Source organism: Urocitellus parryii, chromosome 9 (assembly GCF_045843805.1).
Source record: "Urocitellus parryii isolate mUroPar1 chromosome 9, mUroPar1.hap1, whole genome shotgun sequence".
Classification (NCBI taxonomy): Eukaryota; Metazoa; Chordata; class Mammalia; order Rodentia; family Sciuridae; genus Urocitellus; species Urocitellus parryii.
The window spans coordinates 37,343,157-37,355,232 of record NC_135539.1 but is presented as its reverse complement, the minus strand read 5'-3'; the positions used below and the strand labels follow the sequence as shown (position 1 = coordinate 37,355,232).

Genomic DNA, 12,076 nt, shown 5'->3' with positions numbered 1-12,076 from the left:
TTTTCTCACTCATTTGCTAACTCACTCATTCATTCATTTGCTCATTCATTCCCACATTTTACACTTATGCTCACTGCTGGGGGTGGCTGTCATGCACAGACCCTGCAGCTAGATGGCTTGGGTCTCTTTCTGCACTGCTGTCCCTGGCTAGTGACCTCTGTGCCCACTTCCATTGTCTCTGCAGTGGAGAGATGAAATAACAGCCAACCCTTGTAGAGACTTTACCTACCCACATCTGCATGCTTCCTGTGGCTGCAGCAATGAGTTACTACAAACTAGGTGACTTCGTCTCTCACAGGTCAGAGATGAAGGTGTGGACAGTTCCTTCTGAGCCCCTCTGAAGGCTCTACGGGAGGATCCTCCTCCCCCTTCAGCTTCAAGAGGCTCTGGGAGTCCTGTGGCTTATGACTGCCTCTCCCCATCTCTCTCCATTTTCACGGGGCCTCCCCTTTTTTCTTCGTTTCTCTCTTCCCTCTCTTTCTCTTCTTGGTGGTACTGAGGATCAAAACTAGGGTCTTACACATGCCAGGAAAGTGCTCTACCATTGAGCTACACCTCAAGCCCTTTTTATTTCATTTTGAGACAGAGTCTCCTTAAGTTGCCCAGGCTGGCCTCAAACTTCAATTGTTCTGCCTCAGCCTCTGAGTAGCTGGGATTATAGGTACGAACCACCACACCTGCTTCTTTTAAAAGGACAATTGGCATTGGATTTAGGATCCACCCTGATTGAGGATGTTCTCATTTTGAGGTCAATTATATCTAAAAGACCATTTTCCCAAATAAGTTCATACTCACATGTTCTGAGTTAGGCCATGGGCACCTCTATCTATGTGCTAGGCATGGCTGTAAACTCTCCCTGTAGTTTAATTTATTCCATTCTCACAGAAACTCTAGGAGGTGTATCCTATTTTATCTCCATTTTACAGACTGGACAACTGAAGCACATGTCACGTGGAACGTGACAAAAACTCAGGGTCACTCCGGGTGAACTGAGCTGCATGAAATAACCACACAGGAGACAGAGATACCTTTTTCTTTGGGGTCTTGTGATGGCTCCTTTGATCTTAAGGGTCCGCAAAAAGAGAGAGAGCAAGCTCATGCTGAACCCTTTTATTGAGGAGAAGCCATGCAAATGAAGCAAGGGGACAAGTTTCAGGGGGTTGAGTCTAGCTTTGAGATGTCTGCTGTCAGCAGGTTGACTATCACCTAGGAAGGCCACAACCAAAGGCAGAGCAAGAGAAGGGGACACACAAAGGGTATTTCCATGAAACAGTCTGTCCCAAACAGGGCAAAGGGGTAGTATTACACAGGAATAGGTGAGGGTAGCTCAATCCATGGGGCGACACACCTACATCTGAAGACGCGTCTTCAACCTTCCTGGACCAGGGGAATGTCCAGGTCACTACGAGATGTAGTGACCAGTCAAAGCTTCTCTGCTCCAGGATGGAAGGCAGAATCATTCAGAGTGGCTCCCCACATGCTGCTATGGCAAAGGTAACAGAGAATACTGAATTAAAGGAACTTCAGCAAAGAGGGCTTTCAGGTGAGGTCTTTTGGGGTGACATGAAAGCTGCCCAAGAGACAAGCACCTAAGAACTTCATCACAGAAACAGGAACCCTGCCCACTAGACACTCCTCCCCAGCTGGGCTCCCACCATTCTGCTCTCTGTCTGTGGATTTGACTGCTCTAGGGACCTCAGAGAAGTGGAATCATATAGTATTTGTCCTTTTGTGACTGGCTTATTTTGCTGAGCATAACGTCCTCAAGGCTCATCCATATGGTAGCACGGATCAGAATTTCCTTCCTTTTCAAGGCAGAGAATATTACTTTAAAGATTATAACTTAAGCATGTTTATACATCATCTCCCATGCAGTTTTGACCTAGGCCACATGTCCTTTCCACTAGGTCAAGCGCAACCTATTGAATGTCTCCTACCGCATCGCACAGTACACGGATGTCATCTCTGACCTACGCAGGGAGATCGAACACCTTAAATCAAAAATTGAGAAACAAGAGAAGAAGAAAAGCGAATCTGGCGTCCCAGATGTACAAGGTAGTATGAGTGCAGGCCTCGTGCCTTTTGCTGGCCTCAGTGGCTTTGTCCCCCTGCCAGCATCCCTGACCACCAGACCCATTCCTTCTCCTAGCCTAAGCATGTGGTACCTTGTTCACTATGAGCATCTTCATTCAAAGAGTGACTCAGTGACCCTGCCATTGGCTTTTGTCCTCACTCAGACGCTACCTAACTGGGAACCCATAACCCCAGCTTTAGTTTCTGCTCCTGTAAAATAGAATTGGATTATTTTCTGCTTTTCTCTAATTTTTCAGTTTTTCTTTCTTTTTTTTTAAGAGAGAGAGAGAGAGAGAGAGAGAGAGAGAGAGATTTTTAATATTTTAGTTTTCGGTGGACACAACATCTTTGTTTGTATGTGGTGCTATGGATCGAACCCGGGCCACATGCATGCCAGGCGAGTGCGCTACCCTTGAGCCACATCCCCAGCCCCCAGTTTTTCTTTCTTTGTTTAACATTTCTTCTCCTTTTCTCTTTGTTCTCTCAACTTTTCATTTTTCTAAACTTCTAATTCAGCTTTTTAAAAGATAATAATTTTATTTTGAATTAGTTCTTAGATTTACAAAAAAGTTGCAAAGTCAAGGCATTAAGTTTCTAACTTCCCTGATGGTTGCTTCTGATGCCTATTATGTTACTGAGGTGGAATCACTTAAAATCAACCATTTTAAGGTGAACAATCCAGTGGCTTTTAGTCCAGTCACAATTTTGTGCAGCCTCCACCTCCAAAGCACTTCCATCATTCCAAAGTGACACCCCATACCTATAAGGCAGTTTTCCATGTCCTCTGTGCTCCACAAGTCAGTTTCATTCAGTTAGTTTCCTCCTAAGTCTGGAAGCACAACATAGTTTGACATTAAGATGACAAAATTTGGGGCTGAGGTTGTGGCTCAGTGGTACAGCACTTGCCTAGCACATGTGAGACACTGGGTTCAATCAGCACCACATAAAAATAAATAAATAAAATAAAGATATTATGTCCATCTACACCTAAAAAAGTTTAAAAAATGACAAAATTTGTCAGCAAGTTAAGAACACTCAAGCATATTTTTATCAAAGCTGGGTGCAGTGGCATACATCTGTAATCCCAGCAACTCAGTAGTTTGAAGCAGGAGGATTGCAAGTTAGAGGCCAGCCTTAGCAACTTAGTGAGGCTCTGGCCAAATTAGTAAGACCCTGTCTCAAAATAAAGAAAAAGGGCTGGGAATGTAGCTCAGTGATTGAGTGCCCCTGGATTAAGATTAAATCCCTAGTACAAAAAAAAAAAAAAAAAAAAAACAACTTCTATTAAAGTCAAATTCAGTAGATATGCATGTACATACATATTCTTTGCTCTGTTAAGAAGGTATGTCTTAGGGCTGGGGTTGTGGCTCAGCGGTAGAGTACTTGCCTAGCACATGCGAGGCTCTGGGTTCGATCCTCAGCACCACATACAAATAAATAAACAAAATAAAGGTATTGGGCTGGGGATGTGGCTCAAGCGGTAGTGCGCTCACCTGGCATGCGTGCGGCCCGGGTTCGATCCTCAGCACCACATACCAACAAAGATGTTGTGTCCGCCGAGAACTAAAAAAAAAATAAATATTAAAAATTCTCAAAAAAAAAAAATAAATAAAGGTATTAAAAAAAAAGATGGTATGACATGCCAAAATTTATAAAGAACTTCTAAAATCAATAAAAAAGAGTAAATGGGGGCTGGGGATGTTGCTCAAGTGGTGGCGTGCTCTCCTAGTATGCGTTAGGCACTGGGCTCAATTCTTAGCACCACATAAAAATAAAATATAGATATTGTGTCCACCTAAAAAGCTGATAAATAAATATTAAAAAAAGAATAAGTGGCTCAGTTTTTAAAAAGGAGCAAAGCACTGTCAATTTATAGAAGAATTTATTTTTTTATTATTTATTTTAATTTGTTATATATGGCAGCAGAATGTATTACATATTACACATATAAAGCACAGTTTTTCATATCTCTGGTTGTACACAAATTAGAGTCACACCATTCATGTCTTTATACATGTACTTAGGGTAATGATGTCCATCTCATTCCACCATCTTTCCTATCCCTATGACCCCTCCCTTCCCCTCCCTCCCCTTTGCCCTATCTAGAGTTCATCTAATCCTCCCATGCCCCACCCCCCAGAAGTAGGTGGTGGTGTTTTTTTTTGTTGTTGTTTGTTTGTTTGTTTGTTTGATACTAGGGATCGAACTCAGGGGCACTCCACTACTGAGCCACATCCCCAGCCCTATTTTGTAATTTATTTAGAGAGACAAGGTCTCAGTGAGTTGCTTAGCACCTCACCACTGCTAAGGCTGGCTTTGAACTCACAATCCTCCTATTTTAGCCTCCTAAACCACTATGATTATAGGCATGCACCACCATGCCTAGCTCATAGAAGAATTCTTAGTGACAGTAAACATATGGAAAGATTCTCAAATGCACTAGAAAGCAGAGATGCAAGTTGGAAATAAGTTTCACTTCTCACTTTTCACTTCTCAGACCAGCTAAAATTAACATGTCAGGTAACATGGGCTGGGGCTATAGCTCAGTGGTAGAGCACTTGCCTACCATGTGTGAGGCACTGGGTTCAATCCTTAGCACCACCTAAAAATAAATAAATAAGATAAAAGTATTTTTCCCATCTACAACAAAAAATATTTTGTAAAAAATGCCAGGTAACTGAAATGTTTATTAAATAGATAATATAAAATAATGTAAATTTAAGTATGGAAAGATAGCCTTAAGCAGTGTTATTGGGATTGTAAAATGGGATTGGATTAACACAAGAGTGTGTGTTAATGTGTGTCTTTGGGAGCCCTGGTGAGCACAAACCTAGCAGTTAGCCCCTTCATGCCTCTCAGAGAGGACAGGCCCTCTGTGCTCAGGGAAGCTGTGACCAGCGAGCCCCAGAGTACCCATCTCAGGGCTAGAATGAGAATGCTGGGGTGGCCTCCTATGGAATGCTCTGTGCCTGTTTCGTAGGATAGGGTGAGCATCATGCAGGCAGATGGCCCCCAGACACATAGCTGGGGAGAAGCACGGGAAGGAATAGGGCCACCATCTGAGGCTATAAATGAACACCCAAAGCCAAACACAAAACCCCATTTAACTTCATAGACATGCCCATGTCACAACTGTGCAGAGGAAAGACTTGAACCATGATAACCATAGTTATTGGTGAGGAGGGGACTGGTCTGAAAGAGAAGGTGATCAGATGATCAAGAGGGTCTTTTGACTCTTGATGTATTATTTGAAATTTTAACAACAAAAATATGTTCTCATATTGCTCATGTGAATACAATCATTGCTCTGTATTTGAGGAGAATCAGTTCCAGTCCCCCTAAATATACAAGTCCTCAGATGTTCTGTCCTTTGTGTAAGATGTCATAATATTACATACAACCTACACAATCCTCCTGTATATTTTTAAAGTTTTTTCTTTTGAGATGGGATCTGGGTATGTTGTCCAGGCTAGTCTTAAACCCTAGGGCCCAAGTTATCTTCCTGCCTCAGCCTCCAAGTAGCTGGAACTACAAGTTGTGTGCCACCAAGCCCTGCTAGTAGCTACTTTTCTTTACACGTTTCTTCCCCAGCCACGTATCTGGGGGTCATCTGTCTGCATGATAGCCCACCCCACCCTCCATAATACCACATTCCATAGGAGGCATCCCAGCTTGCTCATTCCAGCTCTGAGATGGGCACTCTGGGGCTTGTGGGTCATAGCTACCCTGAGAACAGAGGATCTGTTCTGGAAAGGTGAGAATTCTGATGAAGCAGAAGAGCTGGTGAAGGGAACTCAAAGAAGGGATGCTGCAATTGACGGCAGGCTAAATTCCCAGGGCTAGTGAGACTTTGAGGGCCAGAGGGACTTGGGGGTGAGTAGAATAGGAAGTGTGATGTTGCAAAGAATTCACTAAGCTAGATAATTATCAAGAAGCTTGGGCTCTGGGACCAGTGGTCAACAGAGAGTCACACCATGATAATTTCTCTGCTGGCTCTTATTTATTAGAGTTGGTCTAAGGTGGTCTCTTGCTGATCTGAGGTCATGACAGGTTCTCCTTAGGTCCTGCTATGCTGTAGGGCACTGATGTGTGGACTCTGGAACATTACTCCATGAGCGTTATCTGGGGTACCGTGCTCCCCAAATCTTGCTGGTATGGTTGTAGTGACTTCTCTGGACACATCACGATTTATTTCATCAATTCAGACTCCTTGATATTTAGGTCACGGGGACAGGCAACAAATTACATAAATTAGAGTGCAGCTACCTACTGGGGCACAGCTACCCTGTGGGAAGACCACAGGGCCTGAATAAGGACTTGGGTTCAATCTCCAGCAACGTGAGAAAACAAAAACAAACAAAAAAAAGCCATTGATTAATTACTGGTTAACTATTTCTGAAACAGAAAGCATAAGTTTCCTCCTATTCTGTGGAGCTCACAGTCTAGAAGGAAAACAGATATGAAGTATTTATTACAAAATACCACCTAATTACAGACATGTAGAGGACTGTGATGGAGAAGCCAGGGTGTTATCAGAGCAAGGGGCAGATGCAGAGTGAGGATCTGGCAGGGTTTTGCTGAGAAAATAAGGTCTAGACTAGAATGGCTAGCCCAACCTTGCCCCTCTTTGAATTACTGAGACTCAAATGCCAAACACTTGACCAGAAACCAGATAAAGAGAGGGTTTTAATCCTTCTAAGTCATCTATCCATTTATCTATCAGAATAACCATCCATCCATCTACACATCCATGCACCCTCCTACTTACCAGTCCTTCTCCTTCTCCTTGTTTTTCTCCTCCTTCCTCCCTGCCCACTCCCTGCAGGGAATACTGGGGATTTAACCACTGATTCACATCCCCAGCCCTTTTTATTTTTTAATTTTGAGACAGAATTTTGCTAAGTTGCGTAGGGCCTCACTAAGTTGTCCAAGCTGACTTCCAATCTATAATCCTCCTATCTCAGCCTCCCAAATTACTGGGATTACAGGTGGTGCCCACTGTGCCCAGGCCCTACTCATCTTTCTACCCACACACATGTGTATTCATCCATGCAACCATCCATCCACCCACCCAGCCAGCCATCTTCCATTCATCCACACATGTATCACTCCCCTCCATGGTGGGTGAGCATGGGGTTCAACCCTGGCTCAGCCAAACTGCTCCTGGTACAGCCATCCCCCTTCCTGCCTGCAGTCACAATCACCCCCCACGACACAGAGGAGGACAGCCGCCTGCAGATGAATAAGATCCGGGCACAACTCATCGGGGCCTTCAAGGAGCAGATGGAGATGCGGCGCAGCCTGGTGGAGCTGGAGAACACCAACATCGAGCTGCACATGGACATGTCTCGCCACCTGCTGACCATCGCAGAGTGAGTGTGGCTGCCTGCTGTGTATCCTACACACCCAGCACGGTCTTTCCTGGGCAGGGGTCCCCGCCTGAGGTAGTGGGGACCACTGGTGGGAGCCCCATACATCCTCTCCTGCCTGTGTTGCCCCAGAAGGATATCAGCCAAGGTCAGTCTGCTTTGCCCATTCACCCCCTACTCTTCTGCTCCAGTGGCTAAGCAGAGCCAGGTAGGAGAAACTTCCAGACCCCTTTTTTCTCTCATAAGCTGTGATTCAGGGTCATCCCTGAGGGTTGGCAAGGATCAACACCATTTTTGGAAGAGTCCTAGAGAGCTATCAGCTTGCAGATGGTGTTGCTTCTCCTGGGCCTCAGCTCTTTCTCCCATTGCACGCTTGCTCCCTGTCCATCCCTGCTGCGGGGAGAGTGACCACATTAGAGACTGACCATGACATCCATCATTTACCCTAGGACACATTTGGGGGCAAAAGGGGCACTATTTACCATTACACTGGAACAAGAGGTATCCCCTCAACTGCCCTGGACAAACTAGGACACACAGCTACCCACTATGGGTCATTTAAAACAGCCCTGGGATTTAAACTCATTTCTTTCCTTTATCCTCTACTTCCAGTTCTACCTATATTTATTCTCCTTCCTTTCTGTTTCTTTTCTTATTTTCAATGACACAAACAGCACAAGACTTATATTAGAGGAATTCTAGATTTTAAAAACATGCTCACTGTCTTGTCCTTCTCTGGCCAGACATCTTCTGCCCTGACTTCCTTTATCCCTCTTTCTTGCATAGTTTCCATGGGATCCTCCTGTTTAGATTTAATGTGGCACCTTGCACAGAGCCCTGAGTTGTCACAGTTATCATCACAGAGCCCCAGAACCTGCAGGCTGTCATCATCCAGCTTTTTAAATTATTGTTTTAGTTGCTGATGGATCTTTATTTTATTTATTCATTTATATGTGGTGCTGAGAATTGAATTCAGGTCCTCTCACATGCTAGGCAAGAATTCTACTTTTGAGCTACAACCCCAGCCCCATTATACAGCTTTATAGTGAGGAAACTGAGGCTCAGCAGGGGCACATTTAAGGTCAAGGTGGCTGTAGGGAGTCCTGGGCAAGCAGGGAGGAAATCATATGTAGAGAAAAGATCATACAGAAGATCCAATTCTGCTCCATTTTCATGTCCACACCTGTGAGGTAGCCAGCTGGGGCCAAGAAAGGCTCTGGGACCTGAGGCACCAGGACTCCCTGCCCCTGGTGTGGCTTGCACTCTGTCCCCTCTGCCGTGCTACAGCTGGGAATGGGAGAAGACCCACCACCACGTGCCCAGGGACAAGGGTGACCCAGAGAAGGATGAGGAGCCTGCAGATGCTGATGGGGATGAGGGCGAGTCTGTGGAGCCGCACGAAGTGGTTCTGGCCAGAGAAGAAGTCGGCCTGCTTTTAGCTGAGCAGCGGAAAACTGCGGCTCTCAAGGTGAGGGAGAGAGATGCAGCATTTTCATGGTAACTGGGATGGTGCTTATGAACCAATGGATGGGTGGGCTCTTTGTGAACATCAGCTCATCCCATGGAATAAAGTCAATCACAATCATTTTAGAGATGAGAAACTGAGGTGCAGATATAAATTAAGTCAGGCATGGTGGCGCACACCTGTACTCTCAGCAATTTGGGAGACTGAGGCAGGAGGATTGAAAGTTTGAGGCTAGCAACTTAGTGAAACCCTATATCAAAATAAAAATAGAAGTGACTAGGGATGTTGCTCAGTGGTACAGCAGGAGAAAAAAAGATGTATTGAGTAAATTGAAGGAGCAGAGCTGGGACCTGACCTGGTCTGACCCAATGCCTTTGCCCCCTCCTGAGGAGTTTTGCTGCCCCAGGGAGTGAAGGGGGAGCTCAGGGCAGGAAGTCTGTGTGTGTGAAAGTGGGGTAGGAGTGGCAGTGTCTGCTTCACTGAGACTCTGCCTGCCTCGCCTTCTCTGGACACCCTGGAATGGCAAAGCTCGCTCATTCCCTTTGCAATAACCCCCATACAGAGCGAACACTTTGTAGTTTGCAGAGTGATTCCATGGGCATCTGGCTCATTCCTCCCCTGATTCTGGTCTTGGGCATGTCATGCAAGGACCAGGGGCACCATCAGAAGGAAGCCACATTCAAGTTCCTCTCCGGAGATGGAAGTCTTTTCACGTTTGAGCTGTTTATATAATAGCTGGTTATCTAATAGACTCACTTCAGGAAAATTGCTGAACTGGTGCATATTGGAGATTCCACAGAAGCATGTACTGTTGCAGCTCGTTAGTAAATGCTTGCAGGTATCTTCTCAGGCAGTGCAAAAAGTGTCTGATGACATCATGTTGTTACGAGCAGGTAGGATTGATTTCACTTAGAAGCTATGAACCAAACCAAGAACTTGATACTACCACATCTGACTGCAGCATGGGGATCATGCAATTTCATTTCAAAATTCAAAGTTGGATTTCCTCCAACTTCTAAAAAATAAGAAAAATGGCTTCTGCCTGAACCGCTAATATGCATCAACAAGAAAGCATGGCTTCAAGAACAAGCATGAATATTGATATGCAATGGAGTCTGTAAATGATAAGTCTGTCACTTGACTACTTAGTTAACAGTTAATCAAACACAAATCAATGTTTTAAGTGTCGTTAATGACAGGCCCTAGGGACCTAAAGATGAACAAGACACATTCTATGATTTATGCTCGCACCTAGTGGGAGGAGATGGCATGGCAGTTCAGTACAGCAGCACAGCAACAATGCAGGAATAGGGGCAAGTGAGGGAGGGGAGGGACTGTTAATGTAGCCTGGGAGTCAGGGAGGTCTTCAGGGAAAGAGTAATGCCCAGTAGGAGGGGAGCAGCTGGGGAGCTGGGCCAACTCCTCCAATGTGGTCCCCTGTTGATCCCAATTAAGAAGGTGGCCAGATGCAGCTCCTCAGTGCTTTGGAAACTGTCATCTGACCCATTCCTGGGGACCTTGATTCTGGGCTCACCAGGTGGCTTGGCCCACATGTTACTCTCTGGGGGCCTGGATGGAATTGTGAGGTATGATGGTTACTTTGATGCATTCCCTCAGGCTACAGGATGCAGTGATGCCATCAAACACTGGGCATTGCTCTGAAGGTGTTTTGTAGGCCTGGTTAGCATATGCACTCAGTTGACTTTAGTATATATACACACATGTGCATAGACATGTACACAACATACGTCTATATCTGTATGGGGCTTCTGTGGGTTCAGTTTCTCTGGAGAACTCTGACAGGGCTTCCAGCCCATTTCCTACAAGGGGGACAGCAGTCTATGGGCGTATAATGGAGGAGTTGGGCCTTGGCCCTTCCTGTTTCCTCTCATGTGCTGCTTGGTTTGGGAGACCCAGAACGTTTGCTGTGGACCATCCATCATACGACAGATGTAGGGGCTGCACCACAGTGTGAAAGTGGGCATCTCTGTTTCCCATGGCAACATGTGGGCACATGGTGAGTGGTGAGCCCTGGTGCTATAGCTAAAACACAACGTGTCAATAGGAAACTTGAGGTTCAGTGGGGCTGACGGATCAAGAGATGACTGCCATTAAAAAGTTTGCTACTCGTGGTTCCCAAGAAGAGGGCTTGCTGTGCCATGCAGGGCCACATGGGGGGCACCAGGGTGGGTTAAGAGGCAGGAAAAGCAACATGGCCAAGGCCTTCACTGTGGTTTCTACAGGAAGAAACAGTCAAGGAAGGCTAGTAAGGTTTAGGATTGGCTGGCTAGAAAATTTGGGCCTAGGGGCTGTCCTAGTTGTCTAGTACGAGCTCTGGGGAGATTAGGGTAGGTGGAATGTAACCCAGAGTGTGAGAGTCCCATAGAGAAAGCTCGCGGATCAGTCATTTGCCTTGTCCAGAAGTTGAGAGGGGCTGCCACTCCAGGATCAGTGAGGCCCCAGGTATCAAAGTGTCAGAATGCAGAAAGTAGAGGACAGAAAGTCTAGGGGACAGTGGCACATCCTAGAGCCTGCCACCGTGTGTCTCCTGAGCGTGATCAGTAGACCTTGGCACATAGGAATGAGCGGCCATGGCTGGCGGGGTCCCATGTCCTCCCTGAGTCCTCAGTGTCTTCCTCAGGCCGGGCTGGAGCAACGCCTGGCCCATGCCAAGCAGAAAGCCTCACAGATGGAGAAGCTGCTGCCTGAGCAAGTCACCAGTGAGGACCAGCGAGAGGTGCTGAGGCTGCTGTGCAGGGCCCACGAGCTAGAGGTGGAGAACACGGAGCTGCAGGCCAACAGCCTGTACTGGAAGAACTTGCTGTGCCAGAAGGACTTTGTGATCCAGCGCTACCACCAGCACCGGCTGCTCTGTGAGCAGGTCATCCAGGAGCAGCGGCAGCTGATGCAGGGTAGGCCACCTCTGGGACGCGCTATTCATCATGGTTGTTTTCTGGAACCATGCCTGCGGTCCAAACCCCAGCAGTCCCCAGTGGCAGCAGAGCAGAGACAGCAGGCAGCTCCTCCCTTCCCTTCTGGGAGCCTGGCCACTGCCAACTCCCTGCGTGTGCTCTCTAGAGGTCTGTGCAAAGAGATAGCGTTTGGATGGGGGTTTTACACCCACATGAGCATGCCACACGCCCTTACCTTCTTTTTCATTGACTTCTTT

General features: G+C 46.3%; 1 protein-coding gene across 1 annotated transcript in view; it reads left to right on the top strand.

Annotated features, from left to right (window-relative positions):
• The window catches only part of Kif19 (kinesin family member 19), a 43,568-nt gene that overhangs the window by 13,610 nt on the left and 17,882 nt on the right, over positions 1 to 12,076 (top strand). Inside the window, exons 10-13 of the mRNA XM_077802852.1 lie at positions 1,908 to 2,055; positions 7,268 to 7,445; positions 8,730 to 8,910; positions 11,549 to 11,819. Of these exons, the coding sequence (XP_077658978.1) occupies positions 1,908 to 2,055; positions 7,268 to 7,445; positions 8,730 to 8,910; positions 11,549 to 11,819 (778 nt within the window). The remainder of the gene's footprint in view (positions 1 to 1,907; positions 2,056 to 7,267; positions 7,446 to 8,729; positions 8,911 to 11,548; positions 11,820 to 12,076) is intronic.